This window comes from Hyperolius riggenbachi, chromosome 1, assembly GCF_040937935.1.
Source record: "Hyperolius riggenbachi isolate aHypRig1 chromosome 1, aHypRig1.pri, whole genome shotgun sequence".
NCBI lineage: Eukaryota > Metazoa > Chordata > Amphibia > Anura > Hyperoliidae > Hyperolius > Hyperolius riggenbachi.
The window spans coordinates 447,442,266-447,463,769 of NC_090646.1; the positions used below are offsets into that span (position 1 = coordinate 447,442,266).

General features: G+C 43.3%; 1 protein-coding gene across 1 annotated transcript in view; it reads left to right on the forward strand.

The window, feature by feature from the left end:
* CIT (citron rho-interacting serine/threonine kinase) overlaps positions 1 to 21,504 on the forward strand; it is a 150,184-nt gene that overhangs the window by 73,314 nt on the left and 55,366 nt on the right. Inside the window, exons 13-15 of the mRNA XM_068243643.1 lie at positions 5,187 to 5,306; positions 6,761 to 6,931; positions 20,709 to 20,762. Of these exons, the coding sequence (XP_068099744.1) occupies positions 5,187 to 5,306; positions 6,761 to 6,931; positions 20,709 to 20,762 (345 nt within the window). The remainder of the gene's footprint in view (positions 1 to 5,186; positions 5,307 to 6,760; positions 6,932 to 20,708; positions 20,763 to 21,504) is intronic.

A 21,504-nucleotide genomic window follows, 5' to 3' on the forward strand; every position in this document is an offset into this window, starting at 1 on the left:
CCAGGGTGTGTGTGTGTGTGTGTGTGGGGGGGGGGGGGGGGGTGCTCAAATTCTTGCAGGGGGGCCCGGGGACTTCTAGTTACGCCCCTGTACTGAACTGATTGATACGGTATAGAATAGCATTTATAGATCAACCATTAGATTCATCCAAAGCAGTTGCACTAGTTAGAATACTGGATCCAGAGCAGGTGGCTGTGTGTGAAAGTAATTTAATATCGGTTTGGCTTTAGTGGCATGCATTGTTCTACCGTTCTCTACTTGTAACCTGCAGGAGAAGGTGTCGGCATAATAAAGGATGTAAAATACAAATGGAGTATAAGCATTTCAAAACCTTGCTGAAATTGAAAACCCAGCATGGTATGCCATTTAATATTTATTGTATTTTTGATAATTTACCTCTCATGAGGGTGAAAGTTGTAAAACTCTACTTTTAAAATTCACGTTTTTCAGAAAAAGAATATCCGTTTGTAACAGTAAAGCTAAGCATACATATACCAGTTGTGGTAAACAATCCATATCTACCAGATATATTTAATGTACTACCTTGTCACATTCACCTATTTGATATTCAAATACAGTAGATCTCAACAGGTTCCCACTGCATCCCCAAACTTTGTTCTGTTTGCTGCAGTAAGAAATTATGGAGCTCCAGGTTTTGTGTGGCTCCTACCCGTAACCTACTCTGATCTGCTCAGTCTTAAGGCTCATACACACATCAGACCATAGTCTTTGGAAAATGAAAGATCACAGACCAATTTTACCCCTTCCATGTAGTATGAGAGCCATACCTACACAGTCTTTTCTATTGAGCTGAACTCTCCATCAGATAGAAATCTTTGCAAGATGCTGCACACAAAGATGCTGTACACATTCAAAAGATCAGTATCTGCAAAAGATCTGTTCCTGCCAAAGATCTGTTCCTGCAAAATGCGTTCATAGTCTATGATATCTGCAGATCCTCATACACACCTTGTTTAACTGACATTCATCTGCAGATCAGATCCACCAGGATGGATTTTCAGATCTGCAGATGAATGTCAGTTAAACAAGGTGTGTACGAGGATCTGCAGATCTCATAGACTATGAATGCAATTTGCAGGTACGGATCTTTGGCAGGAACAGATCTTTTGCAGATACTGATCTTTTGTGTCTGTACACCATCTTTGTGTGCAGCATCTTGCAAAGATTTCTGTCTGATGGGGAGTTCAGCTCCATAGAAAAGACTGTGTAGAGTATGGCTCTCATACTACATGAAGGGGGTAAAATTGGTCTGTGATCTTTCATTTTCCAAAGACTATGGTCTGTGTGTATGTGGCTTTACACTGAATGGGGATTTTCTCAATCCATGTTTGATCCACAAAACATTTATATATCAACAGAAATGGGCCTCATTTACTAATAGATTTTTGTTAGCTTTAGTTTTTATCATTTTTTAATCTAATCTAAAGGTGGGCACACAAATACTGAATATGTTAGTTAATTTAGACCTGCTATTGATCATTTTACCACCTTGCCACACCACCCCATTTAATAGATCAAATCTCAATAAAGATTTGATCTAATATCCCTCTAACTGCCACAGCTGCAAGGTTCTTACTACTCACTGCAGTGCATAGCTATGGAGCATTCCTGTTGTGACACTGCTGCCCACAGCCTGGCTCAATGTCAACGATCAAAATGTAATTGATAAAATGATCAATTTTGGTTTTTTTATTTTTCATGAAATCTAATATCTAGTCTGTGAAATAATTGTATATTGTATTCCTAGCTTTAGTTGCAGGTACTGTTTCAGTGGAGGCCTGAGACTATTTGGCAGGGGGGTAGACACACCCAAGAGGCCCTTGTAGGAGAGTGATGGCAATAGGGGAGAACTAAAAAGAAATAACTGGGTGGTGCCACAAGTGTGAAAGTGTGACAAGGTTCCAGTGACCCAGCTTTTCAGTGCTCAACAGTACATTTTGTGCTTTTCAATGCCCTTTTAAACTGAACTTCTCCAGAACATGTAGCAGCCGTCTAGTTTTTCCCCTAGAGTGTGTCCTCAGCTTTGTATTACTTGCTAACCTCTGACAAAGGCAGGGATCACCTCTGACAGATATTGTGGCTACTTATGACTGCTGGCAGGTAATATGGGTCACTTATGACTGTTGGTAGATATAGGGAGCCACCTTTGACTATTAACAGATACTTAGAGCCAACTATGTCTGTTGGCAGATATTGCAGGATCACCTGTTACTTTTGGCTTAACCACTTAAGGACCAGGGGATTTTTGGATGATCTGTGCTGCGTGGGCTCTCCAGCCCGCAGCACAGATCGTGTTTTCTGCAGGGCGATCAGACTCCACAACCCCCCCCCCCTTATCCCACTAGGGGGATGTCCTGCTCGGGGTGGTCTGATCGCCGCCACTCTGTGTGGCCGAGCAGCGGGGGGGGGGGGCTCCTCAAAGCCCCCCTCCGCAGCGATTTTCCTCCCTCCCTCTCCTTCCCTCCCTCTCGTTCAGGCTTTGGGCGGCACAGGACGGCAATCAGATGCCGGCGATCCCCGGCCAATCACAGGCCGGGGATCGCCGATCTCCTTTACGTCGCTGTATTGATGTAAACAGCGGGGATTTCTTCCCCACATGTTTACAATTAGCCTGCGAGCCTCCAATTGCGGCTCGCAGGCTAATTGTAAACACGTGGGGAAGAAATCCCCGCTGTTTACATCACCCTCCATGAACTGATTTGGAACGGCCGCTCGGACGAGTGTTTCCATGGAAACACCACTTTGACCTGCCGACGCCTATCGGCGTTAGGCGGTCGTTAAGTGGTTAAGTTGGGGGCCAACTATGTCTACTGGCAGATATTGGGGATCACCTATGACTGCTAACAAAAGCTTAGAGGCCATTTGTGACTTCTGGCCAAAGCGAGGATAATCCTGTAACTTTAAGGACTGCAAGGCCACACTGTCACTTACTTAGCAATCGCTCCTGCATGGCTTTCTCTCTGATGCTAGTTGCACACGATGCCTTTTTTCAGTCGATTTTTCATCCAATCGATTTTCCGCTCGATTATCTTATCTTTTCTTACCAATTTCCATTCACTTCTATGAAAAATCGACCAGAAAAACAAAATATTGGACATGACGGAATTTATCTATCAAACCATCTATCTAACACAAAATTGTATGGTGCGTACCTAGCATAAGATGCAATTCCTGAGAATGCAATTTTCCCAGCTCCACCTCCCTCAAATCCTTGTCCAATCACTAAGAGGAAATAGAGAGGTTGTGTTCTTGGGAGTTAAGGTGCCCATACACTCGTCAGATTGGCAGCAGATAGATAAGAAATGCATCTGATGATCTATCTGATGCGTTTTTAGAACATTTTTTACCAGGATAGAATTCCAATAGATTTCAGTTTGAAATCTATTGAAATTCGATCTGATGGCATTTTTTTGCCATCAGATTTCCATTAAGGCCAATGCAAACTGATACGCAATCTCATCAGATCGACCTAAATTTTCCACCCTGCCAGTTCGTTGGAAATCCATCGAAATCGATCGAAATCGGCCGTCGATCGGTCGATTGGCCAACCGATTTGCGATCGATCGGGATCGATCGGTCGGCCAGAAAATCGGCTGAGTGTATGGGCCCCTTTACTGCTTAACAGAGATAGAGCCACGCAAGAACAATGGTAGAATTAGTAATGGTTTGGTCCTATCAGATGGCCTACTAACAGCCACTTTTAAAGCAGCAGGAACAACCATACTATCCCAGTAAAAACACCCATACATAAGGAGATAAATACTTGTTCTTGTTACCTTACATATGTATTGTACTGTCCACGTTTTGATTTTAGTGAATTCTATATAGTAAATAAAGAGAAATCTATTCCAGGCATTTCCCATCTTTACTGCCTTTGGCTGAAGCCAATACTGATGCAATTTCCTTCCTTACTCTTACCCCCCCCCCCCCCCTAGAAACTGTACTGTCATATTTAGCTTGCTTTGTAAGCACATGTGAGCACTGCGTAGATCATATTTCAGCAGCTTCTACGGAGGGGTGAAATGTATTTCCCGTCTCAGCCTCATGTCACACTGACCTGCCCTCAGCCAATCGGTGAGGAGCAGAAATGTGGAAAGGGAGATAACAAGCTTCCCTCTCCCCAGCAATGTACCAGAAAGGAGCTACACTGACTGAGATGAGATTCATTACAGCATAAACATTTATGATTACATTGGAATACTTGCAATGCAGTCTGCATGTAGACTACATAATAAACACAGAGCAGTGGGTAAATGGAATTTTGTGGCTGGCAATCCCGCTTTAAAGGGGGACTGAAGAGAGAGGGATATGGAGGCTGTCATGTTTATTTCCTTTTAAGCAATACCAGTTGCCTGGCAGCCCTGCTGATCCTCTGCCTCTAATACTATTAACCATAGCCCCTAAACAAGCATTCAGCAGAACAGGTGTTTCAGTGGTTCAGACTTTAAAGTCAGATCTGACAAGACTAGCTGCATGCTTGTTTCTGGTTTTATTCAGATACTACTGCAGAGAAATAGACCAGCAGGGCCGCCAAGCAACTGGTATTGATTAAAAGGAAATAAACATGACAGCCTCCATATAGCTCTCTCTTCAGTTCCCCTTTAATAAAGAGAGTGGCCCAGGGGTAAAATGCTCCCCTTCCCCCTGTGTCAGTCCTCCCCTGTACCGTTTGTACTTTTTAACTACAACAGCCTTTAATTGAGCAATAAGCAATGTTTAGGTTAATTTCTACAGCATTCAAAACTATGTTCTAGGATCCGTTTGTTGGAAAGCCGAGCTGCTTTTTTTTTTTTTTTTTTTTTTTTGCAGCCAGGTATGAATTTGCAGCAGAGGTTGGATTGGTCTACTCTAAAATTTGTTGTATATAGCCTACACATTCCTCTTTCCTTTTCTCCATCAGCTAAAAAGAGGAACGTCATAGGCAACTGTTCACATGGCTATTACATACACTGTTACTTTTGCAACTTGCTGAAGAAACATTTTTAGAAAAACACAACATACTTTAAAATTCTATTTCAACTTTGAGTGTCCCAGTACACCACGAGTTTTGCAAGTTCTCAGCAGATTTTGTTAACATAAATAATGAATGATGTATTTGAATGTGGTGGCTGTTGCTAATGAGAGCAATCAAGTTTTTTATGAATTTAAAATGTTCTGTGTCGCAGAGTTTAAAGCGCAGCCTGGAGCAGGCCCGAATGGAGGTTTCCCAGGAGGATGACAAAGCTCTACAGCTCCTCCATGACATCAGAGAACAGAGCAGAAAGCTGCAGGACATTAAGGAACAGGTACCATCCATACCCTACATTTCATTATGAAATCTTTCAGAGAGAGACTCTGATACATACTACTTCATCAGCAAAATACTTTGGAATGGTTGTCTATTGAATTGGATTAATAAACAGGCAAAACAAGGCAGAGCAGAAAAGGTGATCATAACCGTGCTCATTACAAGCAAGAAGTCTACAAACATTAATACTGAGCTAGATAGGAGATACCGCTGCACACCAACACTCTTATTTTTATTGGATCCAAGTACCGGTGGAACAAAAAGTTAAAGTGTGTAAACATTAACTAGACATAAATACTATCCTGCTTTCAAATTATAATTTTAAAGACATGAAAACTGCACTCATAAGTAATTTTTATTGACAAGTTCTGGATAAATATACACGTAAGCCTTTACATTTGTATACATTGTTTATTTTCTAACTCAAGCAAAAATTTTGAAGCAGGAGGATTAGCCATACTATGCCAGGGAAAAAAACACATATATAAGTAGGTAAATACTTGATCTACTTACATAACACATGTATTGTACTGTCCACGTTTTGATTTCAGTGAATTTTATATAGTAATACTGACCTCATACTGATGTCATTTCTTCCCTCAACTTTTATTTACTTTTCTCCTCCAATCGCTGAGACCTCAGCCTTGCTTGTAAACACAAGTGAGCAGAGGATCATGTTTCAGCTAGGGAGGGAAATAAAGGGAAGAGGAGGAATATATTATAGATAAAAAGAACCCCTAGCAGCAACCAAATTGCAATGGCTATTAAAGGGCCAGTGCTCCGGAGGTTTGTGATAACGCCAAACCATAACCGCATAAAAAGTTTTGAATGCAGGATTAGCATCTTTATCACTTAATACACTCAGACCACTTGCTGCTGAAATTAGATTTTTATGGTGACAATCCCGCTTTAACAATCATTTAGTTATTTTAATTTCCTAAATTCAATGGTTGAGGGCAAATTTGGTACCAGGAGCCTGATGGCTCTCTTTTGCTGGGCACAAAAGGCATCACTGGTTATAGTAAGCCTGCTGTACAGGTGCACTGGATGGGTTGTGACTTCATGCTATAAACCAAGGCTGTGCAAAAAATTATAAAAATGAGAAATGTGGGTTCTAGTATAGACAAACAAAATGGGTCATATGAAAGGGAGATGGGAAGTGCCATCCCAAATAAAGTGATCTCACCAATCTTTGGTGGGGGCTCAACAGGCACTTATGTGGTGGAGCCTCAAGGAGAAGTCGATTTTGGCAAAGTATGCAAATTTTAATTTATAGTTAGTTATGTTCAAACAAGAATTTAATATAATAGTAGTTGAACGTAAGAGAAACGCATAGACTTCCATTTTGATTCATGAAATCTATTAAAGAATAATGGCAATTAATAACACTATTTATGATGCAGCATTTCATGTTTAAATTTCTATATACATTTTTACACTTCTCCCTTGAAGGAGTTTCAAGCCCAGCTGGAAGAGATGAAGCTGATGATGCAGCAGTTAGAAGAGGACTTGTCTGCTGCTCGTAGACGTAGTGACCTGTATGAAGCAGAGCTAAAAGAGTCGCGGTTAGCTGCTGAAGAATTCAAGCGTAAAGCAACAGAGTGCCAACAAAAACTGCAGAAGGTAAGAAAACTTGAGTTGGCTTTGGTCAAGAAGTTGTTTCCTTATTTTATAAATACATTTTTTTTTATAGTTCCATAGCAGTAACCTTTTTATAGTTCCATAGCAGTAACAGATTTTGAATGACATTTGACAGGCAGTCCTCAGCTGAACTATGTCTGTAGGATCTGCAAATGGAAGCAGGAAATTTGGTGCCTGTATAAATAGCGTCAATAGTGTGAAATTTGGGCGCCACATAAATAGCGAGAGCTGGGACCACCTGTAATTCAGAATACCGCTACAAATAGCGGGCAGGGGGGAGGGAGGGTTGTAAAGGTTAGCCATGGAGGGGAGGGGTTAAAGAGTGGGCTCAAAAAAATATATATAAAAAAGTAGGCTACCTGATCCGGGGGGCTGAGTGGACGTAACATGTAACACCTTGGTCAAACGTCAAAGAAATTGATGAAGAAGTCACATCAAGCATCCTCCTTCACCTCCGCCTAACTACCTGTGACCTGGATCCTGGCCCAACACAGTTCATGTTGAACTGCCCCGACCTGTTCGTACCGGTATTCCTCAAAATTGTTAACTATTCCTTACAATCAGGGATATTTCCTGCTTTACTGAAGGAAGCAATCATCAGGCCTCTCTTCAAAAAACCCTCCCTGGACCCAGATGCAATGACCAGCTACAGACCTGTCTCTAACTTCCCCTTTCTGGGCAAGCTAATTGAAAAAGCTGTTTACCTCCAGCTAGAAGCCAAACTTCTACAAACAGTTATGACCCATTCCAGTCTGGCTTCAGGAAACACCACAGCACTGAAACTGCCCTCATCCAAATATGTAACCACCTGCTCATGGCAAGAGACAGAGGAGAGTGCTCGATACTCATACTGCTAGACCTTTCTGCAGCCTTTGATACAGTTGACCATGACATCTTGATAAACAGGCTACAGGAATACTGCGGGATTGATGGCATAGTTCTTCAGTGGTTCCAATCCTTGAGTGGCAGAACCCACAAAGTGTCTATGGGGCCCTTCCTGTCCACCCCTGTATCACTTAAGTATGGGGTGCCCCAAGGCTCAATCCTCTCTCCCCTGCTTTTAACAATTTACATGTTACCGCTTGGAAAACTAATCCAAAAACATGGCCTGGCATACCACTGCTATGCAGACGACACCCAACTATATCTTTCCTTCAAGCCTGGTGTGACAGACCCAACTCTAACTATAAACGCCTGCTTACGTGAACTACAGCAATGGATGAATGACAACTGGCTGAAACTAAATGCAGACAAAACTGAAGTCCTTCTGATTGGAGGGCAGAGCATGATAACAAAACAACTTAACATGCAGTCTTCATCACTGGGAATAGGAGGCACGGATCTACGCAGCTCTGATCATGTGCGTAGCCTGGGAGTTCTAATTGATGGGAATTTAAACTTCAGAACTCAAATCTTTGTTGTGGTGAAATCATCCTATTTTCACCTGAAGAACATTGCAAAAACCAAGCACCTCATCCCCCCAGCAGATCTGCCAACCTTAGTCCATGCCTTCATCACATCCCGACTGGACTACTGTAATGCTCTCTACACTGGCCTTCCAAAAAAGGTCTTGTACCGCCTACAGCTGATACAGAATACTGCTGCCAGACTGCTAACCAACCAACCCCGCCACTGCTACATAACGCCAGTCCTGCACTCCCTTCACTGGCTACCTATAGAATGAATTCAAGATCGGCCTACTGACATTTAAATCCCTGAATAATCTGGGCCCTGGATACATGAAGATATGTTGCAGCTGCGTAGCAATCACCGCATTCTCAGATCCACAGGTTCTAATAATCTAGTCATACCCAGAGTCCACTTGGAAACTTTTGGTCCCAGAGCCTTCTGTCATGCTGCCCCTACATTTTGGAACTCCCTACCTCAACAGATCAGGACAGCTCCATCCCTGGCCGTGTTTAAATCCGGACTGAAAACCCACCTGTTCAGTTTGGCATTTGCAGAATTATAACTTTTGTTGTGTGAATACTTCATCCTACTACCAATTACTGAATCTGAGAGTCCTATGGGAGAAAAGCGCTATAGAAATGTTATTGTATTGTAAAAACTTCCGCTCCCCGCCACTACCATGGGCCGCAATGGCCCACTCTCACGTTTGTGACCTATAGGTGATGATGCAGCACGGAGAGACTGTGGGTCACAACAAGCAGAGGGCACGGCAGGGAGAGAGAGCTGCCCAATGGCAGCTCTGGAAACCATGCAGGAATGCCCCTGGCGGGGGTTTTGAACAGGGAATCCCTCTCCCTGTGTTTAACTCTGAGAAAGCGACAGGATCACTAATCTCGTTCGGCTATATTGCGGCGGTGAGGGACACAGAACATGCCTCTGTGTCCCATCTGCCTACCTCTGGTTCTCTTTAAGGTTAGATGGCTGCGGGGGTGTTTAAAGATAGATGTGGGGGATGGTGTTTAGGTTAGCAATTGGGGGGATGATTAAGGTTACGCATCTATGGGAGGTGGTTTAAGTGAACCTCCAGACTAAAAATCGACTCAGCAGCACTGAAAAGGCTTGGTGTTTCTTTAACAGTTTCACAGCATCAGAACTTTGTTTCTCTTATCCAAGCCTCATTTTTAGCTGCACAGAAGAAAACTGCCCGGGCATTTTTCCCCTGATGCTGTACAAAGCATGATGGGATTTCTGATGTTGTTCTCGTTCTGCTGTTTTTTTTGGGACATTTTGAATTTGACATTTGAAGCCTAGCGTGTGCAGCTGGGAGGGGTTATCAGGACACAGGACAGTTGGAACTGTGTCTCCTGCTCCCTGTCACCTCCTTTCAACCAAAAAGATGGCTGCCCCCATGACAAAGATGGCAGCCCCCATGAATCACAAACATTTGCCTGTTCTTATAAAACAGGGTGGGTAAGAGATTATATTACCTATCTATTCTAATTAACATAACTAATGTAACTTAATGACAGTATGTTTGTTTAGGCTGAAGTTCCCCTTTAAGGTTAGGCGTTTTAGAGGGAGGGTTTTGTGAATAGGGGTAGAGTGATCGAATCTGCAAGGAAAATCAATGTGTGTATGGCCTGCTAAAAGCAATATCTTTAAATTGTGAGGAAAAGCATTACTCATTTGAAAATAGCTAAATAACATTAAATGTGTTAAATTAATGCTTTAAATTATTATTCTTGATTTATAAAGTGCAAACATATTCCATCGTGCTGATATTATTAAATGTCAATCACACACATCCTTTAGAGGCCCAAACCACTGGATCTAATATCGTGTTAAAATGAGGCAGTGAGGTATCTGATTGTTGTACTTAATGAGAAACCAGTGGAGGGACTGACAAAGAGGAGCAGTATCATAAATAGAAAGAGAGAGGTGCAATGACTTGAGCTGCAGAGCTCAGGAAAGACTGAAGATGTGCCAGATGGATCAGGCTGGTCACAGAGAAGTGTGCTACATTAGTCTAGTTAGGATACAATTAGGGCCATCAACTCCCCCCCCCCCCCCCCAACTAAAACATTTGGGGCAGGTCATGAGACCTAGCCTCTCTGAGGGGGGGTGCACGTGTCTCCCCCATCCCAAATGTCCCTTGTGCTGCCCTGTAGCTGCAGCTTAAATAAAACTTCAGAGTAGCACAGCAGAGCATGTTGTTTTAAAGGAAACCTGTAGTGAAAAAAATCTGCCATTTGGATATACTCCCCTCAGGAGGGGGAAGCCTCTGGATCCTAATGAGGCTTCCCCTGTCCTTCTCTGCAGCCACGGTCCAGCACTGTAACTCGCCCCCCCCCCCCCCCAGCGAAGTAGACACATTAATATTTACAAAAACGGGAAGGAGGGAGTGCACTGAATTAGAACCCTGGCCACAGGGGGTCTGTAACAAGAAAGAAAACATATATCCTGGCACATCGCCTCTAGTTAGGACATTAAATAAGTTATAAGGTTCTAGTTCAGTGCTCTCCCTCCTTCCCCTGTTTGTGTTTTTCGTCAGCATGCACACAGCTTATGCTGGTGTATGTGCATAGTGCGCATGGATACATTACGTTAGCTCCCTTGTGTGATTGGTATGATGTGCTATGACCAGGGCTGTGGAGTTGGAGTCGGGGCAATTTTGGGCACCTGGAGTCGGAGTCGTGGTTTCATAAACTGAGGAGTCGGAGTCGGATGATTTTTGTACAAAATCCACAGCCCTGTTAAATATTAGACTAAGGAGTCGGAGTCGGGGCCATTTTGGTTACCCGGAGTCGGAGTTGGAGTCTGAGTCGTGGTTTCATAAACTGAGTCGGAGTTGGAGTCGGAAGATCTTTGTACCGACTCCACAGCCCTGAGTGCTATCTGTCCCAGGAGAGGACGTCTGGATGTGTGCTCCTAATCCCTAGATACGTTTGATGCAATGAATGTTCGCATGTCTGCACTATGCATGTTACAGGGCCAGAGTTAGGACACCTACATTTACCTGGGTACTTCTGCGCAGTGTAGGTGACTAAGCATAAGAATGCATTTTTCTGTGAACTAAGACCCCGTGTTTTAACTTAGCTGTAGGGATGACGGTGGTGCCAGGATGAGTGAATCTGTGAATGCATTTGTTTGAACATTTGCATGCGAGTGTGCGAAGGGTTATTGATTTTTGCTAATTTTCTGGCCACATCCCCTTTAGCACCTCCCTTTCCTTAATAACTTATTTAATGTCCTAACTAGAGGCGATGTGCCTGGATATGGTTTTTTTTTTACATTGGCATGAAAAACGCACTGTTAGTGGACGTGACGGAACAGATCCTAACGGATGGTAATGGATCCAATGTTAGCCTATGGATCTGTTCCCATTGCTCCATTAGAATGGATCCGTTCCTTCGAACATACTGCAATTTTTCAGGATCGAAGGACATATCGCATTGACCATGTGCTGACAGAGCGGATAAAATACTGATACCTTTAAAAACGTATACGTTTTAGGCCTCTTGCACACTACATGCAATTTACAATTTTTTTTTATACGATTCGATTTTTGACTCCAATTAAAAACGTAGCAGCATGCAGTACTTTTTTTTTCATTGGAATCAAAAATTGGATCGTATAAGAAATCGGAATTAAATGTAGTGTGCAAGAGGCCTGAGACAGATGTTTTTATACGGATCAGTTTTTTATGTACAGTGTGAGCCGAGCCTTAAAGTGCCTAGGTGCTTTTACTGTAAAAGTGCCTAGGTGCAATGAAGAACAGAGGAGAGTTTGGATCTGCCCTGCCACTGGAGTAGGTAGAATACCATGCTTTAAAGCGGACCCAAACCAAAAAAATTTTAAATTCAAAATATTTAGTTGCACCACTCTGACACATACAAAGAAAAATAAACACTCCTTTAAAGAGAGCCCGAGGTGGGATTTAATTATGTTACTGGGGCACAGAGGCTGGTTGTGCACACTCAGACCAGCCTCTGTTGCCCCATGGTGTGCCTCCATGTCCCCCCTGCGCGCCGCTATACCCCCCGCAGTGCTGGCGACACACAGCGCGTCGCCAGCACAATGTTTACCTATGCGCTGTCAGTCAGCGCCGCTCCCCCGCCTCCTCCGCATCGGCGCTACCCGCCCACGTCACTTCCCTCCTATCAGCGGGAGGGAATGGACACGGGCGGGTAGTGCCGATGCGTAGGAGGCGGGGGAGCGGCGCTGACAGACAGCTCTTGGGTAAACATTGTGCTGGCGACACGCTGCGTGTCGCCAGCACTGCGGGGGATATAGCGGCGCACAGGTGGGACATGGAGGCAAACCATGGGGCAACTGAGGCTGGTGATAGTGTGCACAACCAGCCTCTGTGCCCCAGTAACATAATTAAATCCCACCTTGGGTTCTCTTTAAGCCTATGAGCATTTCAGTGCATGCTTTTCACCCTTCTCTTGCCATAACTAGGGTTATACAGGTGGCAGCCATTAGCAATTCCTCCTTTCCCGGACACCACCTACTCCACCAGTTTGCCGGATTCTGTCCCGGCAATATGAAAGGAAGGGAGGAGTTCCACCAATAAATGTAAAATATTTTATATTTGTCATCTTGCAGCTGAAAAAAAGGATGCTATTTATTATTATAATTTAGAAAATAGATTTTATTTCTGAAATCTTGTATTTTTAATTTGGGTCCACTTTAATTAATTTGATTTAACCACTTCCGAATTTCTGGTACGTATATACACGCCCCTTTAAAGTTCACATGCAGATCAGGGGCGTGTATATACGTACCGCTCTGTTTTGATACAGTGCGGGCGATCGCGCGCGTGCACGCGCGTGCACGAGGGGCCGTCTCGTCGGCCAGCTATTGAGTAACGGGAACTCTATTCCCGAAAGTCTATTGTGCCCCCAGTAAAGGATGATCGCTGTGAAAGGCAGCAGCAGCGATCATCCACAAAAATAAAAACAAAAAGTGTTTATCGATCGCGGGAGCGATCGAGAACGCGCATGCGCACACAAGCGTGGCCACAACTCCGGCAGGCTGCTGGTGGACGGGAACTGTGTTCCCTAAAGCCAGTGAAGGGCGATCCCAGTAAAGAATGATCACAGCCAAAGGCAATGGCTGTGATCAATTACAAAAATAATAAATAAGTGCATAATTGCGCGCGATCGTGCACGAGCAGGCACATATGGGCACCCGCCGGGCTCTGATTGGTGGATGGGGAACTATGTTCCCTTCAGCCAATCAGAGTGCCCACATAAGTGAGTGATTGCTGCCAAAGCCAATGGCAGTGAACATTCATAAAAAGTTTGTAAACAAGTTACAAACTATCTTTTGCTGTAACAGTTACTGAGATCACTCGTGAGAGAGATCTCAGATAACTGGGCCTGTGTCACAGTGAGTTTTAGATTTCTATAAAAACCCCTGATAAGCCAATTAACCCCTTCCCTTCCGTGCCACTCCAATTACACCTCCATTAACCCCTTCTCTCCCTTGCCACTCTAGTTACGCCTCTCTATAAATTGGGTTTATATACCCTATATATATATACCGTAGAGGTATATACAATATATTTTATATATCTACCTAGCTCTATACTTTACATACACACTTTATAGGTTTATATACCCTGTATATATACCGCAGAGGTATATCTGTTATTTACAACCTATTTGGCATCTTATTGAAAAAAAAAAAGTTTTATTTTGCTCCCCTACCTGACTAGCCACTTACGTAGCCCCCAAGCACCTATATTGATAAATATGGCAAAGAGGCTTTACACTGCAGAACAGGCACCGATCATGCTGCAAGATGACAGCAGCAGCGAAGGGGAAGAAATTGAGGAGTCAGATAGTGACTAGCTGCCTTCAGCGGATACAGACTCTCTTTCAGAGAGCGACTCAGAATCTGAATCTGAGTATGATGATGAGCAACAAACACCCCAGCGTGCCATCAGAGAGGGGAGATATGATAGTGACACCGATTCTGCATCAGAAGGGGAATCAGAAAGGGAATCACCAATACCTACCACCAGCCATGAGAACGTCAGAGGTCAAAGGGCTGCCAGGCCAAGGCAGAGCATGCCAGCGAGGGCAGCACAGCTACCCTATGAGCTCAGTCACCCCCAGTGGTCACCCTCTAATATGGATGTCCCTACTCTCCCTCCCTTTGCAGCCAGGAGTGGAATTCTAGTGGACACTGCCAATATGCAGCCAATAGATGTTTGGGGTCTGTTCATGCCAGAGACCTTCCTTCAATATATTTGCGAACAGACAAATATATACGCCCACCAAAGCATTGTGGAAAAACCCACCTCACATTTTGCAGCAAACTGGATACCCACAAGTATCCCTGAACTAAAGGTCTTCTTTGGCTTGACCTTCAACATGGGCCTTTGTCATCAACCAGAGCTACACCACTACTGGTCCAAAGACCCCATTCATTGTATGCCCATCTATTCCGCCACCATGCCTAGACGCCGGTACCAGATGTTGCTTACTTGCATGCACTTCGTCAACAATGACGAGCAACTCCCCTCTGAGGACCCAACCTATGACCGGCTATTCAAATTACGGCCCCTCATCAATCATTTTAATAAAACCTTCCAGGAGATCTATATGCCAACACAACAAATTGCAATAGATGAGTCCCTAGTCCCATTCCATGGAAGACTGGGGATCAAGCAATACATACCCAGCAAGCGGTCACGTTATGGAGTGAAGCTCTACAAGCTGTGTGAGAGCGGGAGTGGATACACCTTTTCATTTAAGATCTATGAGGGAAAGGACAGCTTGATCGAACCCACTGGTTGCCCTCCCTACATGGGTACTAGTGAAAGAATAGTCCTTGACTTGCTGAACCCTCTGCTCCATCAAGGGTACCACCTGTACTTGGACAATTTTTACAGTAGCGTCCCTTTATTTAAATATTTATTTTCTGCTCAGACACCAGCCTGTGGAACTGTTAGGGCAAACAGGAAAGGCCTGCCACCGCAGGTCCTGAATAAGAAGTTAGCAAGTGGGGAGACCTACAGCAACCGGAATAATGAGCTGCTAGCCCTAAAATTTAAAGACAAAAGGGATGTCTACATTTTGACCACAATCCACTCCGAGGCTACAACACCAGTCTTATCTCGTAAAGTGACCGTCAACAAACCAGTGGCAATTGTGGACTACAATAGATTCATGGGGGCAGTAGATTTGGCCGACCAGGTGCTTGCTCCATACAGGATTGACAGAAAAAGGAAGGCCTGGTATAAAAAAGTGGCATGGTATTTAATGCAGGTTTCCATCCATAATGCCTTTCTCGTCTACAAGAAAGCAGGCAACGAGGGCACTTTCCTCAGATTTCAGGAGCAGGTGATAACATCACTCATATTCCAGTCTGGACAACCTGCCATGAATCCAGACCTACTCGTTTCTGAAGATGTGATCCGACTTCACGCTAGGCATTTTCCTGCCCCACTTCCTCCTACTACATCAAAGCAGCATCCACAAAAACGATGCAAAGTTTGCCGCAGAAACGGAGCAAGAAGGGACACAAGATACCATTGTCCTCAGTGTCCATCAAAAGCAGCACTGTGCCTTGTTCCCTGCTTTGAACTGTATCATACAGTTTTCCACTATTAGATTTTTCTTTTTGTTTTTTCTTAACTTTTCACTCTGCAAGAGCTTTTTCTAAGCAGTGGTTAAAGAAAACCACAGCTGTATTAAAGTAAAAGTTTTAGACATACCTGAGGCTTCCTCTAGCCCCCTGCACATGGATTGCTCCCACGACGCCGTCCTCTGCCTTTTCCCTCTTCTGTACCGGGTCCAGTTAGTTAAGCCAGTCATGACCAGTCGGCACAGGAGAAGTGGCCCCTCTACATAACTATCCGGCGGCTGCTGGAGAGATACGCAAAGAGGGCACTTCACTCAGACTGGCCGCGACTGGCTGAACTAATGGGACCTGGTACAGAAATCGGAGAAGACTAAGGATGGCGGCGTGGGAGCGATCTGTGCGCATAGGGCTGGAGGAAGTCCCAGGTATGTATAAAACCTTTACTTTAATACAGCTCTGGTACACTTTAAAGCTCTTGCTAATGTAATACTATATGTGTGTTCTCACTTGAGCAGTGTGATTTTATAAAAATCATCCATAGCACTACATTAACAAGATCTTTTCAAATCACTCAGCTTTTCAACCAGCATTTAAAAAAACCTTGCAGTGTGAACCAACCCTTTGGTTTACTTTTTTTTTACTTATTCACTGGACATTTTTTTTTTACTGGCCTTTACTTAACCTCCCGGATGTGACACCTGGCATGACTGACTGAAATCTGACCACTCGCATGGCTACCAACCACCTTATGACCAATAGCATGGCTACCAACAACCTTAAGACCAATTGCATGGCTACCAACCACCGTCTGCCCACTGGCATGGCTTTACTTAACCTTCCGGATGTGACACCTGGCATGACTGACTGGAATCTGACCACTCGCATGGCTACCAACCACCTTATGACCAATGGCACGGCTACCAACCACCTTATGACCACTGGCATGGCTACCAACTACCTTATGACCACTGGAATGGCTACCAACCACCTTATGACCACTGGCATGGCTACCAACCACCTTATGACTACTGGCATGGCTACCAACTACCTCCTGACCTCTGACATGGCTGCGGAACACACTCTGACCTCTGGGATGGCTGCCGAACACCCTCTGATCTCTGACCACCTTCTGCCTTCCACATGTCTATAGCTTCTTCAATGGTGAGTACCACTGTGTTTGTTTTTATGTTTAGAGACTGTACTCCCATGTAGTATGAGAGCTTGCCTACGCAATCTGTTAGCCCTCGTACTGGATGTGGTAAAAGTGGCCAATCATTGGCCTTGAAAACTCCACCATGGTGCTACTTGTGGTTAACAATGTGCTGTGTGCCCAAGAAGCTATCTGACTATGCATATGATATATCATTTTAACCTTTGACAAGCAAGAGAATAGAATTTGGGGTATATTATTGTAGAGGCCTATGTCATATGCCTTTTGTTTTTGCGCCAAAGTGAAAAAAACTGTAAAAAAATAGCATTTTCAAAGTTATGGCGCAATTTCAGCAAAACCAAATTGGTCCAAATGTTACACAGTATGTATATCTAAGTAGGCCTGGGTGTCTAGTTTTCAGAATGGTGACATTTGTGGCCAGTATTGAATGTTCTGAGACTCCAGGGGCTTTGCTAAGAATGAATGACTGTATTACTTTTGGTACAAAAAATGGCCTTGAAAACTCCAATGGTGCTACTTGTGCTTAACAATGTGCTGTGTGCCCAAGAAGCTATCTGACTATGCATATGATATATCATTTTAACCGTGACAAGCAAGAGAATAGAATTTGGGGTATATTATTGTAGAGGCCTATGTCATATGCATTTTTTTTTTTTGCGCCGAAGTGAAAAAAACTGTAAAAAAATAGCATTTTCAAAGTTATGGCGCAATTTCAGCAAAACCAAATTGGTCCAAATGTTACACAGTATGCATATCTAAGTAGGCCTGGGTGTCTAGTTTTCAGAATGGTGACATTTGTGGCCAGTATTGAATGTTCTGAGACTCCAGGGGCTTTGCTAAGAACGAATGACTGTATTACTTTTGGTACAAAAAATGGCCTTGAAAAATCCAATGGTGTTACTTGTAGTTAAGTGTGCTGTGTGCACAAAAATCTATCTGATTATGTATATAGGGTATCATTTTAACCGTGTGAAACTAGAGAATATAATTTTGTATATATTATGGCTGAGGCATATGTCATACGAATTCTTTTTAGTCACAAACTGAATCAAAATTAGTAAAGTTGTTATTTTCCTATACTGTGTACCAAAATAAAATACTTGTAAAAAAAAAAAACAAAAGTGACAGAATTGAAAATAGAATGCAAAAAGTTACCTCAGGGACTCTGCTTTATAAATATGTATACCATGAGGTGTATTACTGTTAATTTTGCAAATAAGAGCTTGTAATAACTGATAGAGTACAATGAGAAAACAAAAAACACAAAATGGAAAAAATGCACCTTTATTTCAAAATAATATATTGTCACCCTACATTGTACTAGGAACATAATTTAAATGTTGGGATAACCAGGACAAATTAGCAAATAAAATGTGTGAATGTTACCTATGGTAACATTGTTTATTTTAAAACTATAGCGGATGGAAATTGAGAAATACTGTATTTTTTCATTTTTTTTCTCTTTTTCCCTTTAAAATGCATACAAAATAAAGTAATTACTGAAAACAAATACCACCACCAAAAAGCCCAATTGGTGGCAAAAAAAACAAGATATAGATCATTTAGTTGTGATTAGTAGTGATAAAATTATTGTGGAATGAATGGGAGGAGTGCTGACAGGTGACAAATGCTCTGGTTTTTAAGGGAAAAAAACCTGTGGTAGGGAAGTGGTTAATTTGCACTAGGCGAACTTCATACCAGTAACTGAGAAATGTACTGCTCTGCGAGCCTCCCCTCCTGCTCAACGTAAACTTACTTTTTCTTTCATTGAGGTCTGCACCTCTGTCCTGGGATTCCATTCATCACGCCCAGTAGCATGGCAAAACATCCCCACCACTATTTCCGAGGAGGGAGTGCTGGGGAAGAGCAGACATTGATGAATACAGCAGATGCTACTCTAACAGTGTAAAAGCAGGAGCATGACCGCGAGACACAGAACAGGGGAGAAGCTGGGGAGCGCAGTTATACGTTAAAGCTATGTGCAGATTGCATCAAGGGCTTGACAGAGCAAGTTACCATACCGAAAATTCAAGCTGAATTAATTTCTTGCACAATCTCCTGTATCCCCGCCCCTCTGAATTTCCGATAGGCAGGAGCAAGAAGAAGGTGCAGGGATACAAAGGGTTGCACTATTCCCATTGGTCAGACTTCTGGAGGCTGAAGTTTTTTGTAAAGCCTCTTCCACTGCTTGCGTAGGCTGATTCTGAAAGGGGGCGGAGAGACTACCATTGAATGACAGCGGGCAGAGCTGCAATGATGCGGCCAGCCGGCCACTGCTCCTGTCATATTTGCAAAGCTCTCTCTGTCTGTAGCCACTGCTGCTGCACAAACAGACATGCTACTATGTGCAGAGGAAAGCAGCGGGCGGCTGCAGACAAATTGACGCTGCATCATTGTGTGGAATAGCATGGGTGGCCATTAAGACACTGCTGCCTGTTTTTTAACCCTACCCTTCCTTGGCTCCGCCCTAGTCCCAGGCCAATGCGGCCTGCCCATAAATCCGGCACTGGATACAATGAGGTTGTGCTCTACCATGAATTATATGATGGTAGAGCTGATTGAAGATACGTGTTGACAACCGCTATAGCGTCCTGTAACCGTGGTAATGCATGCAATGATACACGTGGCGGCCCACCGACTCCGAGTCGGCAAAAACGAAACTAGCTGGTGACGGGGCACCAGAGGATCTGGGAGTGACGTTGAGGGCACAGGATGGCTGCAGGGGGCTGGTGGAAGCCTCAGGTAAGTAAAACTCATTTTTTCTTTTGATTAGGTTAAGGTTCCCTCTTAAGAGATTGGTGAATCAGAAAAATATAGATCCTACCTATCCTTTTAAACCTGTCCTAAGCCAATAAGTTTAGAAAAGAGTCTAAAATCTGTTACATGACCATCAATAGCGTTTGAGTAACTTGGTTGTACTTAAATGGATTATGAAGCGTTGCCCTAGGTTTTTATTTAGATTGCTTGAAATACTTCTTTTATCCAGTGATTTTTTTTTTCTGTGAGGCTTACAGACACTGCAGGGTATATCTATTGAAAAATGTTGGCCTTTATCTCTTTTTTCTGTATTCTAGTATAAGCAGGAAATAAATATTTCTTCTCTAAACCGTAAAGGAGCATTTACAACTTAGGACTTCTGAAACAATTGTTTGTAATTGTTTTGTGTGTCTTTGCAAAGTGTGTAGAGGTATCCCTGACACCTGTGGACCACTCTTCAGTTGGGAATGCTTGAAAACCATGCCCAACAGCTGTTGTATTCTGCCATCTGCCCCTTTCCATAGACTAGAACAGGCATGGGCAAACTTGGCCCTCCAGCTGTTGAGAAACTACAAGTCCCACAATGCATTGCAGGAGTCTGACAGCCACACTCATGATTCATAAAGGCAAATGCATTGTGTGATTTGTAGTTCCTTAACAGCTGGAGGGCCAAGTTTGCCCATGCCTGGACTAGAACATACCTGTCAGTAGATAGTGATATGTATCATACATTATTAATAATTCAAATAATAGTGAATTGCAAAGAATGTCACAATATGTTTTGTCTACCTTCTTGACACTTGATTTTACTTTGCTTACATGCAGGCTAAGGATCATGGTAAATCCGAAGTAGGGGAACTCCATTCAAAGCTGGAAAAGGTTTGTTTCTCTTCATTGCTATCTAGCATATTGTAATACTACAGTCTGTTGATATGTTCTGATAAAAGTGAACTTGAAATGTTATAAAGTATGACTAAGCTTTAGTGCTACCGGGCTTTAGACTTCCATACTCTTCAAATTACTTCCTGATCATGTTGGGCACTCTATACCAACCAGTACGTCTACATTTCTCTGACTTTCCTCCATTTTTTGGATTTGTTACAACACAAGCATTTAGCAGTGTTGTGGCAGTAGAAACCCTTGAACTGGGCTGTTAAATTATTGAAAGTAGGGTTTAGCTTAGAAGTTTGCATAGTTGAGGACTTTTTCTATAAAATTAACCACGGGATCCCAGGATGGTCAGAAATAGAGAGAGAGAGAGTGTGTTACTGCACGTACATGCTGCTATTCCAGCACAGGTGCACAATGCTGCTCCATTTTCTACCACTGGCTTGTCCAAATACACATTCTGAAGCTGCAACCTGAACTGCAGTGTCTCTTTTAGCCTGAACATGCCTTTGGTATTTAACTGGAGCGGTACTATGTATGTACTACTCTACTGCTGTCTTTGGTGGTGGCACTACACTGGGGCACTTTCCTTTTAAACAATACTAGTTGCCTGGCATGCTGCTGATCTTTCATGCAGCAGCAGTGTCTAAATCACACCTAAAACCAACATGCAGCTAATCTTGTCAGATTTTTTGTCAGAAACATCTGATCTGCATATGCTTGTTCAGGGTCT